The 23,741-nt window shown below is 42.2% G+C and overlaps 2 protein-coding genes across 2 annotated transcripts in view; one reads left to right on the top strand and one right to left on the bottom strand.

Moving 5' to 3' along the window:
• The window catches only part of GPR17 (G protein-coupled receptor 17), a 179,317-nt gene that overhangs the window by 16,273 nt on the left and 139,303 nt on the right, over positions 1 to 23,741 (top strand). The window lies entirely within an intron of this gene.
• WDR33 (WD repeat domain 33) overlaps positions 1 to 23,741 on the bottom strand; it is a 59,138-nt gene that overhangs the window by 2,311 nt on the left and 33,086 nt on the right. The window contains exons 8-21 of the mRNA XM_065748216.1: positions 13,214 to 13,340; positions 12,475 to 12,629; positions 12,262 to 12,340; positions 11,619 to 11,729; positions 10,805 to 10,899; positions 10,590 to 10,598; positions 9,899 to 9,985; positions 9,512 to 9,651; positions 8,734 to 8,886; positions 7,359 to 8,393; positions 4,482 to 4,584; positions 3,736 to 4,198; positions 248 to 414; positions 25 to 117 (exon numbers count right to left, since the gene is read on the bottom strand). Of these exons, the coding sequence (XP_065604288.1) occupies positions 25 to 117; positions 248 to 414; positions 3,736 to 4,198; positions 4,482 to 4,584; positions 7,359 to 8,393; positions 8,734 to 8,886; positions 9,512 to 9,651; positions 9,899 to 9,985; positions 10,590 to 10,598; positions 10,805 to 10,899; positions 11,619 to 11,729; positions 12,262 to 12,340; positions 12,475 to 12,629; positions 13,214 to 13,340 (2,817 nt within the window). The remainder of the gene's footprint in view (positions 1 to 24; positions 118 to 247; positions 415 to 3,735; positions 4,199 to 4,481; positions 4,585 to 7,358; positions 8,394 to 8,733; positions 8,887 to 9,511; positions 9,652 to 9,898; positions 9,986 to 10,589; positions 10,599 to 10,804; positions 10,900 to 11,618; positions 11,730 to 12,261; positions 12,341 to 12,474; positions 12,630 to 13,213; positions 13,341 to 23,741) is intronic.

The raw sequence follows: 23,741 nt of genomic DNA, 5'->3' as shown, positions 1-23,741 counted from the left end.
AGAAAACCTCAGCAGTCCCTTTACCTGGTTCTCTGTTTCCGTCCCAGGATTCTGGTTTCCGCCCACCTTCAAAGCGTGGGATCTCATCGGGAGTAGGCAGCAGACCCTTCCGGCCCCCTGAGCAGTACGAGATGCAGGGAGAGGAGTGAGAAGAGACATTGCATTTGTGAAACTGCTGCTGTTTGCCCAAGAAACGCCCTTGCTACCTTCCTCCTTCTGTTTCACTGTGGAAGAGTGTTCCCCTCACCTCTAATTGCACCGCGACCTCGGCCCCGAGCACCATGGTCCCTTCCTCTCAAGTTTTCATCTGGGGAGTCAAAAGCGTCATCTGGCCCAAAATCTTCCGGACCAGGAAAGCCATCTCTCCCCCTGGGTCCCCGGCCCTCGTGTCTCGAGGGTCCTCCTCTTCTGAAGCTACAAGAAAGAAGATGGTACACGTGGGTTTTAGACAAGATTCACATGGAGACAGTTGCTCATTAAGCTATTTTCTGATCCATTTCACACAACACTACAGTACATACAATTATTAGAATAGGATTTGTGGGTGGAAAAGTGCTCGCTGTCTGCCTGTGAGTGCCTTGATTGTCTGTTTGTACAGTTTTCCCTCATTTCCTTCTGTCGTGTTGTCTTTCCATACAAAAAATACTGTCAAGTACACTGCACTCATTAACCAAAAGGGAAAAATCAAAACAGTGAGATAGATACAAGGCAAGGTAAGGAAAAGGACAAGTGAATTTCCCTTAGCCGCGGTGCTCTTGCTTTAAGGGATTAAAAACGAAGCAGGAAAAATAAAAGCAGTGAGAGTCAAGGCTATAGTGAAACATTTCAGCATCATGTCCCTATGGATTTCGGAGCTAGAACGTTCTCTTACTCATTCCCTCTGTAGAGGATTTTTTTTTTTTTCATTTTTTTTTTTAAGTTTACAGCATTGAGAAATGATTCTAGGCCGCACTGGGCTCAGCAGGGATGATGATTGCTGGGCCGTGCACAGAGGCCTTCTACAACCTCGAGAGCAGCTTTATCCAACTGCAGACCACGAAGAGCTTTGTTTGGCAGTGCCCCTCACATCAGGAATATCTACTCCTAGTCAGTACCACAGCACCTTCAGTAACGGGATGCGAATGGCTTTTGCACCTCATCGGAACTGAGTACAGCTCCTCCAGTATCGCACTGGGCTGTTAACACAGATCTTCAGAGGGAAGGCGTCCCGTGTCTCCGGGATCCGGGATCCTCACCGTGCGCTCCCGCTGCTCCTGCCCACCCTCAGTGTCAGCACTGGTAGCGTGCAGCACTGCCTTTGCCCGTGCACACTGTGCCCCCCACCCCCCCTCTTCTCCCAGTTCCACACTGGGCAAACTGCGGCCACCGCGGTGCTCCGAGGGCCTTGGCTTTGTGCAGGTCCCCTTCCCCGGCTCATTAACGACACAGTGCATCCTATTACAAGCAAAACTTTAGATACTTTTATTTAGAATTTTAACAACATTAACCTTTTAATTACAAATTTAAATATTTTAACAGTAGTCATAACACAATACAATATTTTTTTTTAAACTTTTACATTTGTTTTTAAATTAAAAACAATAGGTCTGTCTCCACCTCCCAGAAAACAAACACGATACAGAGAGGAGGCTGCTGTGCCTGTACAGGTACAACAGTGGATGGAGGGAGTGCTGCATATGGACAGTGAACCATTTCACATTAACCTGGATGACTCGTGAGAACAAACTGAACAGTTTCAGGTACAAATGGTTCAAATAGCCACATCGCAATGTTGTTTAGCCTTGAGACAGCACAGTCCTCTAGATATATTCCTTAGAGGGTCTCCCATTTTAATACTGACTTGGTGGGATTCTGCTGAGCTTGTAAATTACCAAGATTCACAACACAAGATCCTATGGCTACCAGGAGCAGGGCCTTTCTGTGTGTTTCCAGGCACCCTTACGGACAAAGTTTAGCTTTGAAATCTATCGTGCCTATGCCTGATACGGCCACGGCTCCTAAGATTGGGTTATGTATATCCTTTTTTCCACTTATCAGTCACACGTAAAAACCCTGCCTCGCATAGGGCTCAGTTCCTGTTTTGACTGCTCTCAGATCTTCTTCCTTGAGGCCTAGGACCTTAACGTACAGAACTACACACTGTGCAGATTAGCAGCAGGAAGAGGCAGGTCTCTGCAGCAGAAGCATCATGTTGATATGCACAGGTAGAGTGAGAACAGGACAGGGATGAAAAGGACGGGAAATTAGAGAGAAACACACATACACACACTTCCCTCTCACGTTTGATCAAACCAATTATGATCTGAATTCCAAACCAAGTCAGCTAAATGAGTACTTGGGATTCTTAGGCTCACTTCAGCATCTGCATGGCATCCAATTCGCCTTCACTCAGAGGAAATCACTACGTGTGCAAGCACAACAAGCCTGTTAGAGCCCTGTGGTGATTCTTCTCCAGCTAACCAGTCTGCACAACCACTCGCTCTGTGACAGACTCCCGTCAGCTCAGAAGTCAGATTCCCAGGTCCTAAAGATGCCTGGACTCCCCTCCTGAAACCTTTGTAAAATCAGGATAATAATAAAATATTCCCCAGTCCCTAAATATTTCCAATATAAGATCTGAAAATCTCTACTGAGCTTCTAAAAACATTGTCTGCTACGTCTCTCAGAGTTATGCGAGGCAGACTATTTCACTTGGATTCTCTATTTCTTTTTTAAACGGCTTTGTTACCTTCTTTTTGTTCATTTCTTTTCAAACTCTTCACACAAAAGGAAGGTACATCTTTACAGAGCTAGGTAGAAAATAGCTAAAAGAAGAGCTGTATAGATGCAAAGTAAAAGGAATGTAAGAAAATGATTAAAAGGCAACTAAAACACACAAAATTCACATTATGTGGAAACCACAAAATATTTGTACAAGTACACATTTTTATACATATGGAGTCGGTGGTCAGTGAGAGGTTTAGACCTTGGAGGCCAAATTCAACTCGGATAAACTAGTATTAACCTGGAGCAATTTCAGCGACAGGTAGGCTTGCCAACTTTGAGCAATTCCTCCATATTTACATTATTAACTAGAAGCAACGTCATCCCTTCGTGATTGATTTGGAAATTGTGAGCAATGACAAGGACGTTGCTATAAACTGGATTATTTTTGAGTTCTTTGCTTGGCATTAAGAAATAAGTCAGAAAGAGAAATAAAATTCCTACAAGCCAAAAACATGAGAAAATAGTCTCGACAGTCCGACAGGCTGCAGCTCTGCCCCTTATATTTGATAGTAGGGTCACTGTTCCTGCTCCTCTCAAGTATATTACATCTCATCCTACAGTCTCCACAGTCATCCTGCAGTTTGTGACTGGAGACAGAGTCTCAAATTCCACTTCTAGTGTTCAAAAGTTTGTCATTTTAACCTTCGAGTTTCCTCTCAATTTTCATCAAAACGATCTCAAATCTTCATCCTGTGTCACTGGGTCTTCTCTACAAATTTCCTCCCTTCTCTTTACTTACTGTTTACAGACACGGAAGCTGCTGTGTACAATGACCATTTTTCAAGTTTTCTTCTATTACTGAATGATTTTATGGACTCTATACTCAGGTATATTAGAGTTTTCATTTCCTTATTGGTTTCCAGTTTATAAATCTGAAACAGATAGACTCCTTAATGACAAGGAAACCAGGAAGAAAGAATTCCCTCCATTCACCCTTTACCCAAGAAGAATGAATCGATTTGTTCTTACCTCTCGTCTCGTCTTCCTCGGAACCGTGCGTCCTCAGGATCCCGTGGATATCTATCATCTGAAGGTCTCCGTCCTTCCCAAGCACCAGGAGGGCCACGATTTGAACCCCCGCCTTCAAATTCCCTGTGATCGGGAGGAAAGGGAGGCCCAGGTCCACCTCGTCTCCATTTCTCATCTTGCAATGGTGGGCCTCCTCTCCCCTCAAATTCCCGTAATCGATGGCCAAATCTCTTATCTGGATGGAAGTCGTCACGGAAGTCATCTGGTCGATCAAAGTCATCATGGAAATCTGGGTGAGGTCCTCGTCTATCTGGCATGCCCCTGCTGTCTCTACCATCACCCCACTCCTGGCCACCTCGAAACAACCCTCTCTCGGGCCCATGATCAGGGCCACCACTGTTCTGGTCGTGCCTTCTATCTGAGAGAGGGCCCATGTGATGGTTTGGTGGACCACGGGAGTCACCTTGAGGGAAAAAATCATAGCAGATTTCTGTAATGTTTCCTAAAAATGCTCTAGGATGTTCTAGTTTCTACAGTTCTACAAAGCATACACCACACATTTCACATTAAGTAATCCTGGGGGAAAAGCTTTCCTTCTGTATTCCAGCCCAAGTCTATGGTAGCTTCCCTCTCAATCAATCCAGACCCTTTGTTGTGCTGCAGCCTTTTCTATCTAGAGGCTCTGCACTGGAATAGCCTCTTTATGGAGAACTACTGACAGAAGAACAGACAATGCAATTAATTACCTTTATTAAGGCCAGGTCCTTGGTTGTGAGGGCCGAGACGACCTTGTCCTCCCTGCTGGCCCAGTCCTGGTATCAGTGGCGGAGGACCTGGGTTCTGTCCATCCTGTTAGTGTGCAATAGGAAAAGCCATGTGAGTTAGCATGTGTGATGTTCTTGCTTCTAAGCCTTTTGTAAGGGGGCAAACCAAATTCCTCTGCTCAAACAGCGTATCTTCACAAACCTTACGACAGCAACAGCTGATTTTCGATTGGTTTCAGCCCCTCTTTTTGACATTCACATCAGTGATGCTTTTCCTTCTCTACCTGAGGATCACACACAATTTTCTAGAAAACTTAGGACTCATTTTTTTATCTATACAAACAAAAGATAATAAAGCCTGTTTTCTCTATGTGTTAAGAGACGATGAGGAAACTATGCATATCTGTCTGAAAAGCACCAGGTGCTGATGTATGTGGTGCAGTTACAGACCCTGGAGGGACTGTGGCAGGTACCAAGTTACCCCGTGCCCACCATGACAACACGGGGTTTTTCATACTCAGGATTTACTTCTGAGAAAGACTATTTTTTCTTACTAATTTTTTTTTAGGGAGGGGTTGAAGAGCAGCGAGCTCATTTGTGCAGTTTTTCCTACTGTATCTTCAAACAGTGGTTTTAAATTATACTTTTATACTGAACTGCAACAGAGGTGATTATCACAAAAACACATAAATACATACTACAAACATCACCGTTGCATCAAATATTTCTGTAATTATTTTTTGGGGAGGGAAAAAAAAAGCAAAATAAAAGGTCTAGTTGCAATGCCAATTAAAAGATAAAACGGACACAAACCTTTCCCAGTGGTTGAATGGTGAGCTGAGTCAGAAGAATAGCTCCCTGTCCAGGAAGGACAAAGCTGCCACCATCCTTCTGTCACCCCTGACCAAAGCCTTGCTGGACTCTGCCACTTCCCATGTATTTAATGCATAATTACTTAAAATAAACTCTTGAACTACTTAAGTTTACATCACTGGTGTTTAACCAGAGCAGCAGCTCTTAGTGCCCACCTCGTGAGGTTCATCAGCATTTGCCAAACTCCTCTATTTCCAAATTATACTTGGATAAGTTAGGAAGATAGAACCATCATCGTGCATTTTTATATCCCTTTTATTTCAAAATACACCATGGGCCCAGATGGGCTCCTGACAGGAGGAGGCACTGAGCTGAGAAGTGCAGGCAGCCCCACGCACCCCATGGCCAGAGGTGGGCAGGGCTGCACCATCACAGCAGGCAGAGCTGCTGGGCAGCACTGCTGGCTTTGCTGGCCCACACGCAATGGGCACAGCCACCTTACAACAGCCAGCTGTTTTCATTGCAGCTGGAGGGGAAGAATTCTTTGTACCAACCATCTTAGCCACTACAAGCTCCAAGAGTTGGTCTCCACGTGGACAGACTTGGCCTGAAGCACTCGTACCAAGAAATGAGATGAAATCCATCACGCCTACCCAGATCAGGCGTTGTAAATCAATTACTCTGAATTACCAATTCAGCCCCAAGATACCACTGCTAACTTAGGAATACTTTATCTACCCATCTGTGCTTTAATATCAACATTCCTATCTTCAGAATACAATCTTGCTGACTACATTGTCATATTTCAGGCTGTTTCCTTCTCAGACAGGTTCCCCATTCGCAGAAGGGAGCAGTGGATGCAGCTATCTCCTATAGATACAAACCTTCACAAGCAGGTGTACAGGTTCAGTATTTATAGCATTTCTATAAATCTACAGAAGAAAAATGCTAAATTCAGGACTAAAACAGTCAAAGCCTGCTGTTAAAAACACCAAGACATGCTCACCTTACAGAGAAGCCAATAGGACCAAAACCAGAAAGAAACACTATGAACTGCAGAATTTGCCCATTTTCTCAACACTTTAGCCTCCTAAAGCTGAACTAGGAAGGAAAAATGGCCCCAAGTCCCCACCTTTGTTAAGGTTTTTTTTTTAATATTTGTAAAAGACTCAAAGATAGCAGCATTTACAGAATGCAGTGTCCACCTGCTGCACAACACCTCCTGCCAGGCTCCAACAGACACACTCAAACTTGGCAGCAACTCTTTAGGTAAAGCAGTTGATCTCCTTAGGAATACCTACAAAAATACGATGCTGACAGAAGTGAGACGAGCAATAGTCGTGGAGCCAATTCTCGTTGTCTCAATTTTGACATTTCTGAGATCCCAGCAGTAAGATAGATCCATTTACAGACCATTAAGATCCATTTACAGACCTCTGCAGGAAGTTACTACTGACTCAAAGAAAAAAAAATAACACCCCAATACACAGTTTGTAAGCTATCCTGCCTCAATCTTTAGAGCAGCCACTGAGAAACAGTTCAGTGTTGTCACACATTACTGTGGTACTGGCCTCCACTTTAACTCCACAAGTACATCCAGAAGTGCCTGACCTAGAAACCATTCAGTACAAGAACTTATTTTGTTTAAAAATAAATCACACATTTCTCAAAATGGTAGGTTTTTCCCAACATATCCCCTTCAAAATTCACCTTAAAATTGAAGACCAGCGCGACATTTTAAGTACAAAATTAACAAGGTAGTAACAGGCACTTGGAAGGAGTAATAAATGCAATGAGCTCTTAATGTCTGTAGCAGATCAGCAGCTAGAACAAGCCTGCTACTGAAGGTGCTGAAAAGCAAGCTGCACCTGACAGCCTGGTGCTGAACCAGCATTAATCCCTGCAAAATTAGTGTCTTTCTAATCAACAATCTCCAATATTCTCCTTTGAGCCTTACCTCCAGACTCTCAGCTCTTGCTTGACATTTGTACAGCACATTACTGTTCCTACATTTTTAACGTTCTTGTTATACAGACCAACACGTACCTGATTAAACGGGGGACGAGGCCCATCACCCAACAGAGGCGTTTTCTGCTGCTGGAAAGGCATAGGGCCCTGGGAAGGGTGAGGCCCCCTAGAAGGGTTTGGTTGTCCTTGAGGTCCTTGCATGTTTCCTTGTGGCCCCACCAAAGATCCTTGTGGAGGTCCCTGCTGGCCTTGTGGCCCACGCAGCTCTTGCGGCGGCCCTAACATTGCGCCTTGTGGTGGGGGTCCCTGTAGGCCCCTCATCTCCTGGGGCCCATGTCCTAGTAAACCACTTTGCATATGAGGACCTCTCATCTCTTGTGGATGACCCATCATCATCCCTTGTGGAGTAGGTCCCTGGTTATCTCTGGGCCCCGGTGGACCCTGCATTCCTCTTGGGTTAAGTCCCATCAAAGGCCCTTGGGAGATAGGACCTTGCATCCCTTGAGATCCTGGAGCTCCTTGCATGCCGTGAGGAAGAGGTCCTTGCATTCCTCGGGGACCAGGTGGCCCTTGCATTCCTTGACCACCAGGAGGACCTTGAGGTCCCATGTTACCTTGTGGGCCAGGTGGACCTTGAGGCCCCAAATGAGTCTGAGACCCAGGTAGGCCCTGCGGTCCTAAGTGCCCTTGTGGACCAGCATTACCCTGTGGGCCTGGAGGCCCCATGGGTCCATGAGGGCCGGGATGCCTTTGCATTCCTTGATGTCCGTGTAAATCCTGAGGCCGTGGCATTCCTTGAGGTCCATGGGGGCCTGGAGGTCCTTGTGGTCCCATGAAGCCTTGTGGACCTCCACCTCCTTGGTGTAATGGAGGACCCTGAGGCCCCATTTGTCCTTGGGGTCCCGGAGGTCTGAACTGTCCTTGTGGACCGGGAGGTCCCATCTGAGGCATATTCATTGGCATCTGCTGAGGTGGAAGGGGCTGCTGAAACCCTTGAGGCATCTGTGACATTGGGCCTTGCCCTGGAAAGGGCTGGGGTCCGTGAAGAGAGCCTCCTGGAGGCGGCTGCACTTGCTCTGCTTGTTTTTGTGCAAGTCTCTCAATCTTCAATTGCTGTCAAAAGACAAGCAAACAAAAAAAAAAAAAAGGAAATGAAAGAGATACCCAGCAAATCAACTAAGCACAGAAAAACATGAGACAGCTGAAAATCAGAAGCAACTATCTTGGGAGCTTGAAAAGATTTAGTGCTTTTTTCCTAATCAACAGAAACACAACTACAAATACATCTAAGTGGGTCTAACTGACTGAGACACGGAGACCTCCGTGCAGCTGTCTTCCTACACTGAGTCTAATTATTTTAAACTATATTTTTTGAGAAGAGGTGAACACTGTACTGCAAAAGCAAGCTACACATTTCGGCGCCAAGTTCCAGCAATTGGCTTTACACACATACCTCCAGGAGTTGTGGGTTTGTGTACTGAAGTGCTGCCATTTCCTGTTCAATCTCTGCCTGTGTCTTCTTTTTCTCCTCCAGCTTAATATCTTCCTTTCTGTCCATCAATGGCTCAGGTGGGGGAGGCAAAGGAACTTTATTCTGCATCCATGCCTATAAAGAATAGTAAACATAAAATAAATTCTAAGGACCATCACATGTGTAATACATCACTGCACTGGGACAAGATATGCTGGAATGATAAATAACGAGGGAGGGGACACGCTCTGCTCTGTGTGGCCTCACCTTGAGTACTGTGTGCAGGTTTGGACACCACAGTATAAAAGGGGCATGGAACTATTAGAGAGTGTCCAAAGAGAGCTACAAAGATGCTGAAAGGTCTGGAGGGGAAGATGTATAAGAAGTGGCTAATGTCCCTTGGCTTGCTGAAGTACGAGAAGCATCTGGAGCATGCTCTCAGACATATGGTCTGACTCCTGTGTGGTCCACTGGGCAGCCATGAGTTAGACTCAGTGATCCTTCAGGGTCCCTGCGAACTCAGGATGTTCTCTGATTTGAATATGGATAATCACAAACTAAAAAAACTAAACTATGTTGAATAGAACATCCACATGTTGTAATTTTCAAGGTATGTATATGGGATATAAGGGATGTATGAGATTTAACCAAGTATCTTATGCTTAAATGCCAGTTTAACTACATTGATGTTATTCTGTGTTTATGTTGGAAATCCAACAGAACACATTTTTCTGTTGCTTGCTGCTTATCAGCTGCTTACCTGCTGAAACTGTGCTGGTATTGGTTTTGCATAGGGCACTTTTTTCTGTGGCACTTTCTTTTGGTCCTTTTGCATTACTTCCTCCATTCCCCAGTCTAGTCCTGGGATTGTCATTTCAATGTCATTCGACTCATCCTTCCCTTTAACAGCAGGGAAGACAAACAGTCAGTGCAATACAGGTTTACAACATAATTCTGTTACTCTCCTTGCAGTTTATTTAACAAAATAAACCTTGAGGTTTCCCAACTCTCTCTTCTTTACACTGGAAATATGCACTTGAGAACCTCAGAAAACAGTGGGGCTACTCAATTATATGACAGGAACGAACAATAAGTTGCACAGTATCTGGATTGCTCAGAAAAACGACTCCCTATAACAACTACTTACCCATCTGCTCTTGCTCCATGGCTATTTTCAACTGTTCAGGTATTCCCATCCCAGGGATAACTGCTAGACTGTTGGGTTCCAAATCATCTGAAGTAAAACAATAAATATTTATTGTCTGAGAATGTTTGCTTTACACTGTCATTTAGTTCTTCTGGATTCTCACGTGCTTTTACCATCAGCACAGTTATGTATTTCACAAACGCTGGGTCACTTTCTTAAACTTCCATCTGAGTTGAAGGACTTCAAAAGAACTGCCCCAAAAGGCCAGAAACTACATCCTTTTGAGGAAAGTTACATTTCAGAAAATCTCATATCCAATCCTATTTTTGTTAGAGCAAATGCACGTATTTTAAAACTTAAACCAAATTTAAATGATACACATTCACATTCCCAAACGGGCAAGTCATCAAACACCTTTATAAAGAAACAGATGCAACCTCAAGGTTGTTGAGGTATGCTGTAGAACTGGGCAACCCTGAGCAGCTTAAACTTGGCCAGAAAAATGCTTAAGAGGGAAAGCTAAGCTTTAAAATTTGAGTCAAAGTGAATAATTTGAAAAGATTTCCTGCTGTAGTCCAGGACTGTGGAAAGCCTTGAAGCCACGTGAAGTTTCCAGGAAGAAAAGTAAACGGGAGACATAGCCTGAGGGAGAACCCAACCTCCTGTCCATGATGTGCTGAGCAGCTCTTACCTCCTGGAGCTGTGGAAAAAAAAGAATAGTCACTGTTGGAATCACTTGGAGAATAAGATCATTCATGCAAAAAATATCTAAGTGGTCAGCAATGCTATACACTTTTTCAGTGCCTCAGCCAGAGGCACTAGGTGTTCTAACATCAGCTGAATGCCCAAGGCTTGTTCCTAACCCCCCAACCTCTTACTCCTCCAAAGGAATAGAAACTGCCTTACCATATTCTACACCATCCTCTGACATCCCAGGCAACAGATTCAAGTTGTAACGATCTCGCATTTTATCTCCAGGCCGATTTCGAGTCCAAAACTTACTGTCAAAAGGAAATTATGTGATCTATATGGGAGGTCAAAAATATTAACTACTTCTAATCTAACTATTTATTTATCTAAATTTTAGGGCGCTAACTTGGTTAGCTAAGGGTTCAACTCCAACTAATCAAGTTCAGCAGTGAATCTGAATGTTAGATGCGAGGTTCAAATGAAAAAGCAATACTGTACAGTTACAATTCAGAAAATGCTTTGAAGCATAAGGTCACCGACATCCAGACCATTCTAAGAACTTACCACTGTTTAAATACATCCTTCACATAAAACTAACACACCAAAATTCACCCCACTTATAGATGCTCCATTACAGCATGTTCTGCTGAAAAGACTCAAAGCACAAACGGTGCTTGTGATGCACACATGTCATGATCAGCAGATGATCTGTGGACAAAAACACTGTGGAGACTGGAATGTTTCTTCTCCAAAAGAATATTTATGACTATTAAGTTTCTCAGCTTTCAAATCTCACACAAACCTGAAATGCCAGTGTCTCTTAAGGTTTCCTCAGATGAAGGATAGGAGGTTAAACATCTCCCTAACTTCTCAGGTAAAACGTCAGAGGCCTCCCACTCAAGTCTGTCTCTCTGCTTTGCCCATTAGTAGTGTACCAGAACTGCTCTTTGTTCACCCACGCCAAGTACCCTTTTTGATTCTGAACATGCACACCTTCCCTCAGACACCTTCTTTGAACATTTTGGAATACCTGGTGTGATCATTTGAGCCCGAACAGAGAATGTGTCCAAGAGGATGCCATGCCAGACTCCAGATCATTCCTTCATGGGCCATTTCCATTCCACCAACTTCCTTCTCAACCCTGATGCATTAAAAAAACCCCAACAACAAAAAAACAAAAACAAACAAACAAAAAAAAAAAGATCAGCCATCACAGAGAGGAATATCTGATTCAGAAACAATAAAAAAACTTCTGCTATTTAGTTGTTCCTGATCCCCTGTCCCCTACTTCAGTAAAAATAAGCCTCAGTTATTTTTCTATTGCAAGAATCCACCATACACAGATGTTCTTAAGCAGGAATTCAATTGCATAGGAAATTTTTAAACCGTGCATTTTAAAGCCAAATAATTACAGCATCTCATAAGAAGCTCTAAGAAACTAGCAGCTTCAATCATTCATCACCCCCTCAACAAAAGACTACACTCTGTACAAGCAACTTATCCTTTGAAATATAACTTCAGAAATAAAGCCTACTCACAAAAATCCTCCATGACAGAGCAAAACTATAAAGGCAAACATGCATTTAAAGGTGGAAAGTGTACTGTGTGTTTATGTAACAGCTTGAGCATCTGAGCAACATCTTTCCAATGTGCTGGTTGAAAATGCCACGTACCCAACATGCCAGAATAACAGAGAGCCATCAGACCCTCCACTGGCAAACAGCCCTTCGTGAACAGGATGCCAGGCCACAGCTGGAATACAAAATAGTCAACAATCAGAAAGTACAACACTAGAATTTCTATTTCATGTAAATCAGGATCTCAAAAACTTCCATTTTTAATCCAAACTTACTAAGAAAACACCACAATATCAAACAACAACTCACCTGTGGCCTCCTTCTTATGACCCCTGAAGACCTGAAGTTCCTCTTTCAGATTACGAATATCAAAGAGCTTACAGAGATGGTCACGAGAAGCTGTTAGCAGCCAGTTGCCGTTCAGATTCAGCTTCACCTCCATCACTGTGTTTTTATGAGCATGTCTGTAGGTGCAGAAAGAAAACCACTGCTTGTCCAGGTATCAATTCAAACACGATTATTGATCAGTTCCAAATATTTAGGTCAAAAACAAAGCAGGTTTTTTTTCAGGTCACTAAACCAGGATAGCAGAGCTTTCTGTGCTATATGCCTGGATGTTGTTTGTACTCTGGAACCACAGAAGGTTCAGGCTGGAAATTAGGAAACGTTTCTTTCCTGAAAGAGTGATCAGACACTGGAATGGGCTGCCCAGGGAAGTGGTTGAGACACTGTCCCTAGAGGTGTTTAAGAAACATTCTGATGTGGTACTAAGAGACATGGTTTAGTGGGAAATACTGGTGGTAGGTAGACAGCTGGACTGGATGCTCTTGGGGGTCTTTACCAACCTTCGTGATTCTATGATTAAAGTCACTATTCTCAAAGTTCAGACCTCACCTAATTTATAGATTTTCTGGCACAATTAAAGCATTAGCTTTCCATGTGAAGTAATTGCATGTAGCTGAAAAGATATGAGGCAATAAGCTAAAAAGAGACAAACATGAAGGCAGCTTGTATTTGAGCAAAATGAAGTGTGTGGGCATGGACTTACAGCGTGGCAAGGCTCTGGCCAGTTTTTGGATCCCAGAACTTGATCGGCTGCTGGCTGTCTTTACTTCCTGATACAACTAAACCTTTAGTTGGATGCCAGTCAACACATTTCACATCTGCTCCGTGTCCTGTCAATAATGTAGAAGTTGTTCATTTAGGAACTTCAGTCAAATGGAGAAAGCACTGAAAACTGAAGGGTACACCTCCTACTACCGTGATGTAAAACTAAACAAAATCACACAATGCAGGTCACAAAATGTAATATCAAACTAAGTTAAAACTCCCCAAAGGCATTTAAGTAGTACTAATCATCAAGAGTATCTTCTCTTCAGATTATAGCTCAAAAATGAAGCTTGCTTCAATATAAAAGCTAAGATGGCTCTGATGGTACTTTTTTAAGCTTTGGCCCTACTGTAGCACACAGCATAAAGAAGCATTTCTATGGGGTGTTAAAAGAAAAATACACTATGACATTTCAGTTTCTCTAAAGCAATGCAGGAACGAAAGGCAAATATGTATGTTCTCATCCCATCCGCACTACTCTTCTGTTGTTCTGGTAGAAAATTAGAAATTAAGTCATGGATCTGAAAAGTAAAGCAGAGCAGGACGAAAAGAAACCTTCAAGATGTAAAATCTGTTACCAGGTTTTTCTAACAGCCCGGAGTAGGGAGAACAAAACCTTCACCATATCAATGGTCCTTGAAGTCCCTTCCAACCCAAGACACCCTATGATTCTAGGATATGATTCTATGATTTCATTTTAAAATGACTGACTGCTCATTCCTGCTACAGTGATTTAGAGATGAAGTAATGAACGAAGATTTCTTTCTCCAGTATCTCTCCGTGCCAGCCAACTGCAATGGAAGGCCAACAGTAATAGTCAATGTCAGAAAAATGAGATAGCATGTGCCAACGATGGGAAAGAGTGAGATGAGAAAGGAATGGCAACACAGAGGCACTGCTCATAACATATGGAAGAACAGTAGCATTCTGCATCAAAGACAAATGGTTTCTGTCAGACTTCCTACTGTGCTGCTTTCCTTCAAGGTGCGACGTGGAACTTGGAGCAGCAAAATGCTGCTTAATATTGGTCTCAATTCAGTAAGAAAAACGTATGAGTTGAAATTTTCCTGAGGCGACAGAAAAATGAAATTTGGATCATTATCCTTCCATCAGTAAAAGCAAGACTTAAACACACAAAGCATCTTCTCTGCCAAATGAGTGCAACTTTCTCCCTTCCAATGTCTTCAGCAAGATGGGCAGGGAAGAGATTCTTAACCCAAGGAGAAATGAACACAACTATGGTTGAACATAAGGGTAACAACTTTGAGGAGTGGTTGAACGACAGCATGGATGAAGGAACCCAACTCTCCTCCTCTAGTCAGCAGGCAGAATTGCTGCAGAATATGCATGGCCTCAAGGAAGAACAGGATCCTCAAGCTGCAAAGTCCATAACAGTACTGCTCTTCCCTACCAAGAAGGGTACTCTGGGATGTATTGTTACCCCTTTCTCTTGTTCTTATGATGCAGCAAGAACTAAAAGGCACTGTGTGTCTGGATTTGCTTTGCTCTGCCTGAGTCCACCTCTCAGCCAGAAGGAGAAGCTGAGTGCTGAACAGGTCTCACTTCTGTTTATCTGGGAGGAACAACTCTGATAGTAGGAATAGAGTACTACCCCCTCAGTAGTGAGGGGCAAACTCATATTTGCAGATTTTCAGCTGACAGCATTCTGTAGGCACCTGTTATCTTGCATCCTCCCAAGAGAAGACAGCAGATTTGAATTCAAGGGCAACAATAGAAGACTTCCATTACAGTTAGAAACTGGATGAACTACAGGAAAACATGTTCAGACTAGAGCACTCAAATAATATCATTAGTAGAAAATAAAACAAAAAACAAACAAAAAAAACCAACCAATACAAACAGCAGAAAACCTGAAGTACCTAACCATATGCACTGGAATTACTTCATCCTCGCTGCTCCTGCAATAAAGAGGCTTCATAATGGAAGAGAGCTTAGAGACAAAGGGCTGCTGTGTGGCTGGTAAGCCTGCAGCCAGTGAATGAGATGCTGGCAGAAGGCCATCTCTGTCTGGATAAAGGCTCTCCCTGTGCAAGGCCTGATTCTTTGGAGACCGAGCAAATGTGAGTTAAACCAATGCAAACGTGTATCCCAAGGAAAAAGAGACCCACACTGGGCAACCCAGTTCGAGTACAGTGTCATGGTCTGAAACAGAGCAGCCTAAGGGATAGTGATAGGAGGATGGTTGGACTAGATGATCTTGTAGGTCCTTTCCAACCTAATGAACCTATGAACCTATAAGCATCCATCCTGTAAACACCTCCAAAGGGAGCGACCATGGTGGTGCAGCACAGGACTCGTGCCCCTCTGAAAACCAGGTTTGGCATTATCCCCAGAGCACAGACCTTCAGATAAGAAAGAAGTACTTCTCTATTTTTTTTTCCATGTGCATAAAGGATTTCTGAACAGAGTATTAATTAATTGATTGTTAATACTTGTAAACAACTTATCTGAAGGACTGTCCACTGATCAGCAATTCTGGAGGATGAAAAGAATAACAGGCTGTATGTAACAAGGCCATGGGCAATACTGCTTCAACAAAAACCCAACATGTCTCAAGTTTGAAAAAGTAGATATAAATTTAAGACCTTATTTTTAATCTCAACCTGGTTTCTGTATACACGACTTAGTGAATATTAAATACAGTATAAAAATCAAGTTCAGATTGCAGTCCTTCTCTCACAGTCTGTAAAGTATTTAGTGTGTAGAGATGCATCACGTTTACTGCTGTAGCTAAACATTTTCCATTTCAGCCTTTCCCCTAGAAATGAGCCCTATTTTGAGGGCACATAAATTGATGCTATGAACATTTTTGGATTTCTAAATTCCTCAGCAATTTTTGGGAGGCTAACACACGTACTGAGGTGATACTCCTTTAGATCACCTTCTTGTGCACCCACATTCAAAAATATTCTGTATCAGCCTATGTTTTGAAGAATGAGCACAGACATGAAACCTGGGGTGGGTGAATAGTACTCTGTATCCTTGAACTGGTCAGACCTGAAGGCTCTGCATCATTCCACAGGAATATTCCCTTCCCAGTAATCCACAACCCTGACAGAACACAACACGACACCTCTTGGAAGAGCAGGTCCTTTATAAGAAGCTATTTCCAAGGCATTCAAAATAGAGCCATGAAGCCTTACCCACCTCCCCCACTAGCAAAAAGAAACAAGACCTGCAAAGGCCAAGACAACCAAGGACAGCCACGTTAATGGAAAGAGGACCTGTTTTCTATGTAACTCCCTTAGTCTTTGTTAGTTGGTTCCGGATTGCTGACAAATTTGATTATTTTGCCTGTTCTACTCTATCTCATTTGCGAGTTGAATACCACTTATCTACCTGAAATGAGAATACTCTTCTTTCATGCCACTCACACAACACTGACCAGGTTGGCAGTAAGGGATATTTTCATTAGGACAAAGAACACTATCACATCGTGAGAACTACGCACCTCATGAAAGTTGTCCGATGAGCAAGACTGACTTCCACTTTCCACTCCAAGAATACAGCAGAAACTCTCTATTTACAGACACAGTTTGTTCTTTTTAGCAAACTGTGGGAGGCTGATGAATAAGAAATCAAAGGCAGAGCTCCTTTCACTCTTTATCAGTGCCTCCCACTATACTTTCAGATCTGTGTCTGCCAAAGTTTTCTTTTCCTTAATTTGCTCACTGAGCCATTCTACAGCTCTTTGTTAGGTTATTAAATAGGGTACCTGGAGAGAGTGAGGGAGTTTTAATCCACCTACAAGAAACGTCTACTATATCATCAACATTCCTCTAGACCAGCAGCTGAATGGGACATAATTAAGCCTTGTTTTTAAAGTCCATCTTTACAGCTCTCCTATCATGCTGCATTCTTTCCAGAAAATAGTTGCTTACAAAAGCAAACAAACAAAAAAATAATCCTGTTAACAGTTGTAAAATCAGAAGGTTAAAAATAAACCAAAACAATCATTAACCACTGATAAGGTAGATCTGGGTAGACTCAATTCTTCTGAGCAGGAAGACTGAAAGGTGCGAAGTCAGACAGTCCCAAAATGTGTTTCGGTAAATGGGCTTAGGGCTGGATGTGCTAGTCCCAATAAGACTTGCACCACTCAGGGAGTAGGCTGAATTCTGCAAAAACCTCCAAATGTGGCAGGAAAAAGCTCAAGCATAATGTCAGTTATGGGCTCTCATAATGGCAAATGCACTGCAACAAATTATGAACAGAATCTTCTAATAAATGCAATTACCAGTAACGGCACATAGGAACTGGAATTCTTTGTATCCCTTGAAATTCAGTGACAATGTCTTACACAAGGATTAATGAAGAGGGGGAAAAAAAACCATCTGCATCCAGGTACATGGGGGAACTGGGTTCAGCCTTCATGTCATGGGACCGCTCTCAATTTACAGAGAACGTTTAAATTCTTCTCTGCGTTTAAAATGAATGCTGAGCAACTTCCAAAGCTGAAATACTTTTGTTTCGAACAGAAGCAACAATTGCACGACTGAAAATATCTATCTGAAATTTGTGGTAAAAGGGGCTGGGTTTTTTTTTTTTTTATCTTTCCTTGTCACTGAATACACTCATGGCAGAATCTGCAATCCTTGTAGAAATACCTTTCCTTTCCATCTGATTGGTTTTCTTTGAGCATTACCACATTCACAGGTTGTTTCCTGTGTGTTGTAAAATAGAGAGTCAAAATAAGCTGGATAGCAGGCTGGGCAACAGCACTACGAGGAAGGAAACAGCATCTGTAATACAAGGAGCTGCTTAACGTTCTCTTAGAAGTGAGAACTGGATGACAATCCACAAAGTATGCACATTTCACAACTCACAACAGGCGAGTTATATCTAGATTATTAACAGTGAGACATGGTAGTATGCAAAAACGTAATATTTTTCCCTGTGCTTAATCAGTGTGCAGATTTTCTAGCTTACCACTATCCATGCACTTAGGCAAAGGAGCTAAGCTTAACACTAAGTGCATTTCTGTCACAAAGTTCATCGATGTGGCGATGTTTGGAAACGCAGCATAATGGTCACTGCAGTACAAGTCATTTCTGACAGAGAAGTCATTACTAATTGTAGATAGGAAATAATCAGCAAGCTCAGAGATGGCCTATGAGAAGCGACGGGGAAAATAGGACAGAGCACGAGAGAGGAAGCTACACCGAGTTTAAACTGTCCAACATCACTTACTCAATAACTACAGTAGAGTGGACAGAGCCAGGCTATCAACAGTGTTCAGTCCTACCATTTAGGAAAAAGCAGGCTGGACTCCACTTTGCACCTGGGCATACACGGCCACAAAAACTCCCACAACACTTCCTATAATCCCTTTAAAGGAGAGGACTTCTTTAAATTGCAAAAGGTGGAATATCTTTTTTGCTGCTGGTTATTTTGTTTGCAAAGCAGTTGGGACAAGATGTTCTCTGTTCAAAAATTAGCTAGCCTACTTTGAAAGCAGCAACACACTTGCTTTTCATTGACAGAAAGCATTTATTTAGAATGGCATTTACATTTAATGGTAATAAAAACAAGTATACAGGAAATATTAAAAAATGAACCCCAAAACCCACTCCCTCAGGGAGAAAGCATCTGACAGTTTTCTACTGCTTGTTCTCTTGCACCTTCCTCTCAAGTGTCTGACATTAGCCACTGGATCTGAAAGAGCTTACGTGGCATCTGAGTGCCTGCTGTCTTAAGCCATCAGACAAGATGGATCTCTAGTCTAGAACTGCGTGGCAATTACTGCATAATGCTGGATAGAAAAGGGGTGAGTACAACAGAGCATAATGGTGTCCAGGAATAGAACTGAGAGTCCTCCGAGGGAAGAAAAAGTTCTAACTCTGAAGGCGAAAAATTCAATTACTTTGTACATCATCAGTCAGCATTTTCCATAGATTATGCTGCTGTATCTGGCTACAGAGCCAACTTGCTGGGCAGCATGGGTTTTTTTTTGGTACAAACAAAACCAAAAATATCCCCCAGAGAAGTGTGAGCTTCCCATTCAATGCTCCCAGTGAAAACCTCCATACAAACAGAACTGGTGTCTCTGGAGCCTGCTCACAGCCTGAGCCACCAACTTAATCCAAAAAGGATCGAGCAACATCACAAACCTGATTACAATGCCATGGGATTTCAATGCCATGGGATTTCAATGCCATGGGATTTGGAGCCTCACAATGACAACTTCAATCACTAAGTAGCTCTTCACTGCTCTTCAGTCAGAACACGCACATATACAAAATGAGGAACGTGCTAACAGTGGGTGCCTGAGGTTAAACTTCAAGAAAGCAACAGAAATTTACAATGTACCTATCCCCACAGTAGCCTCACTGTTGCTTTTTTGAAATATGTACGTGATACTTGTTAAAATGCTTAATTATTTCAAGTGTTTACTCACTTGCCGTCACCAAGCTGTCAAAATCCCCCGCTTCTCCACCAGCAGGCTTTGGGCAAACCTTTGGCTGTTACTCTTAACCTGTGCCAAACACATCACTAAGGAGAGTCTGACATTTGCAGTGAATGCTATGAGAAGAAATGCAGAGAAAGAATGCCAAAAACACAGCACTGACTTAGACAAAATTTCAAGTTAACTGGAAGCTCCTATAGAAATTGTATGCATCCTAAATTTCATCATGGGAATTTAGCAAGTTGGGAAGAGGAAGGAAGTCAGGGGACACTACATAATTCAGCAGCAGCTGGCCTGAGGCTCTGCACTTCAATTATAAGAAGCAGTAGAGTTGTGTCAAAGTTCAGAGTTTAGTTCCAAACTCAGCAAAGACACAAATATTTCTACAAGAGCTCAGAGTAAACCATCATTGGTAATTTTCAGTTAACATCTTGTTATGTGCTTGTAAAAGTTCTGCTGGTGATCCTGGTTGTCTGAAGAGAAAAGCAGAGCTTGAGCAATTAGCTTTGGGACTAACCAAGCTCCAAACCATTCCTGTGGCCACATGATCAGACATCTCTTAGCAAGCTGTTAAAAACCTATGAGACCACGCTTTGGATCACAGCTGAAGAAGTTGTGTGAAGTCTTCTACTTTACGTTGATATGCCATTGCTCCCAAATAAACCCAGAATCTTTTAATAAAAATATCCAACACAGAAAGACTGCTGAGATCTCTCATTCAAATTGATCTTCCTTAACTGAAATAATGGGTTTCAATGCCATTTATGGCTGAGACTGCAGGGCAGGATCCTACTCTAAATCCCAGAGGAGAGGCGCTATCAGCTGTCTTCTCTACCTGACAAACAAATGGCTTTTAGAGATGGTGCTGGTCACCTGGTCCCTCAGGAAGAAGACCACTTGGTCAGGCAGCTTCCCACTATAAGGGAATATATACAGAAAATCTTTTTTCCTCTTGCCAACCAAAAAGTAGGCAAACTACTTATGACAGCTAGTTTACTGACACAAAACCTGTCATAAGTACGAGGCCATTATCATTTCACACAGCGAAACCATGAGTTTAGGTACAAAGAATTCAGGAGAATGGGTCTAGGACAAACACTCCATGAGCACCTGCTCTCACTATGTGAGCAGCAGTTGGCCCAGGTGTGAAGTGTGGGGAGATAAGAAAGACTGTCAAACTCAGTGTAGTCTCTAGGAAAGGATTTATTGGTGTCAGTAGGTAATCCAGGCACTCAGCAAGTATAAGAGATTCAAGAAGGGAAACACAGAGACCATATGAACTGCTGTCTGCATTTTACAGCAGCACTGAGGCCAAGCAAACCAGGAAGCAGCAGGTCTACTTAAACAAGGTGTGGCAGAAAGCAAAGCACTGGCCCCAGTTACAAAGCACTTCTCTTCCTATACAGAGATAAAGCTCAACAAATTGGAAAGCTCTCACCTCAGGGGCAAGGGATCAATTTCCAAACAACTAAAATATGGAAGTTACAAAAAGAGACAGTAACACAAAAGATGAATAGTGTACCAGGAAGAAAACATTTTTAAAAATGGCACATAAAAATCATAAAAGTCCCTATTTAAGTAGAGGAATCCAAATCCTTTTATTTACATTCTGAAAATAGGGCTCCTACTTAAGCAACTGCTCTGCAGAGTGTGGCTGTTTAAATACTAATAAAGCTCTATTAAATACCATGCATTGTCATGTATTTCTTTAAATACCACAAGCTCTTGAATGAACCAAACAGTCGAGCTCTTTGCTGAAGAGAGATTTGGGTGGAGGGAGGAGGAACACAGTGCTAAAAACTTACCAGGGATTTTGAGCAACCTAAACCTAACAAAGACAGGGAGAGCTGTCAACAGGAAGAAATGGGATAAAACAACCCAAAGAACACTTAAATAACTCAGATGTAGCAAAATCAGGAAGGAAAAAAAGGGAGAACATTAAAGATTACACAGATGGTTATTAAAGATGGAAAGGCCAAGGGGAGTTGCCAACAATGAGGTAGGGCTCCAAACAGCAAGTGCTGAGAGCAGGTCGTGGAAAATGCTGTTCCTGGGTTCATTCACAGGCATCAGAAGCAAATGTAAACAAAAGAAGAGGTGTTTGATTGAAAGTGCAGCTTTCTTTGTTAAAAAAAAAGTGTGAAAAAGGTTTCCTGTATGACATATTAAGGGACTGCTCTTTCAAGACTGGAATAGAGGATACAGGAATTAATCCCCACACCGTATCAAGTACAGATGGCTGGGATGCTTCTTTGAATCCTATGACAATAGGGTATAAATAAACTAATCACTTTGAAGAAGTAATGACTATAGAAAAGACAAGACATGAGTTTTGCAGCCAGCATTAAGTGTGTTGCTTCCTTCTGAGATACAGTCTGTGACCAAATCTATATTTGATTTACAAGTACGTGCACACAGTGCCATGTTAAAAAGCTCCAAAATATGTGTAAGAAGAATGATGTGGAAGTTTGTAGGAAAGCACCATTAAATCATACTACAATTATACCTTTATATTAAGTGGACATTGTGAATTAAGCAGAAAAGCCTTCAATTCAAAGCCACATCTATAACTGACACAAACAACTTCAGGATGTCATTGCATACCCTTCCACATAAGCACCAGAAACATTGTCTTCAACTATCTGAAGTTTCAAAAAAGTCTTTTTTAAAGTTAAAAAAAAAAAAAAAGCAGAGAAGAAAACAGATCTAGTGATGGTACACAATATGCAAAGCCACATGATGTGGACAAAAGTAAGAACCCAAGATAGATAATATTCATCTACTAAACACATGCATAGGAGAAGAGGGACAATGCAGAGCATGTCCTCAGCAGTGACAAGAAAAAAGCCTTCTTTTTCTGAAATACTATGAAATATTTTCTGAATATCCTGCCTGCAAGAATTTTCTGTGACAAGACTAGCATGGAAGCATCTATATTAGTACTGAAATTTTCATGATTCCTATTCTGGGAATAGAAGTTGAAAACATAAGCAAGTTATCTGAGAGCCAGGACTCTAGTTTTAGAATAGTATTATATATTATATGAAAACACCATAACTAAAGATATCTGCTGCACCTCCATCATGTGAGTGAGTCAATAGATGTGTTAAAAAAAAAAAAAAAGCTGATCTCAAATCACCAAATGAAAACACCACGTAGATGATCAAAACTTAAAATAAAAGGCTGAGAGCACAAGTGCTTACCTCACAGTTAGTATTCAGAACGAAGCTTCTTACTAAGGAGTCTAAGTTTCTCTCAGTGTTTTGTTACAGTTTTTAAGAGTTCGTAATCTTACATGAAAAAATGAGTCTCAGAACTGTATAAACCAGTGCACAAAATAACAGTGAACTGGGTCCATATAGGGAAGCAGAGACGTGAGGAGACACAAGCTAAAAGGCAGTGCTTTTGGAAAAACAGCAAATGCCTGCAAAATAGCAGAAAGAACAAAGCATGTAGGTTAGGAGCATCAGCAGTGTGGATGCCATCATCATTAAGAGGCTGCTCTCCTGACCCCTGAGTGGAACCAGTCCGTGCTCTTCAAACAGAAACCATTTTACACTGCTGTCTGTCTGCATTGCGTTGAACTAGCCAGGCTGAGAAATGGGCCAGCACAGTACTTCTCTGTAAGAAGCTGGACTTTAGGAATCTTCTGTAAAATGAAATTAGTGGTAAATTAACTCAGTGACTGCGTAAGAAATAGCAAAGCCTTCTCTCCCATTATAAATCCTCTCCCATAAGCAGCCCCATTCAAACAGAAGTGGAGACCAAACAAGATGACTTTCACAGAAGCTGGCATTGCTTGTTTTAGAACAGGCTATGTAAGAGCACGTCACTGCCAATGAAGTAACCACTGAGGAAATGAAAAACAAAGATATTTGCTGGCAAAATGATGCAAGATGACAGTCCTGCCAAATTCACATCTTGATTTTTAATACAATTGTTAATACAGTGACCCTGTATGCAGGAGCATCGAAGAGCATTTTAACCGTAAGGAGCTAATACAAAAAGGAAGCTTTATCAGGTACAATCCCACGTCAAC

Source organism: Cyrtonyx montezumae, unplaced genomic scaffold (assembly GCF_038088225.1).
Source record: "Cyrtonyx montezumae isolate F1298 unplaced genomic scaffold, pur_monq_1.0 scaffold_5, whole genome shotgun sequence".
Lineage (NCBI taxonomy): Eukaryota > Metazoa > Chordata > Aves > Galliformes > Odontophoridae > Cyrtonyx > Cyrtonyx montezumae.
This window is presented reverse-complemented; position numbering and strand designations above follow the sequence as displayed.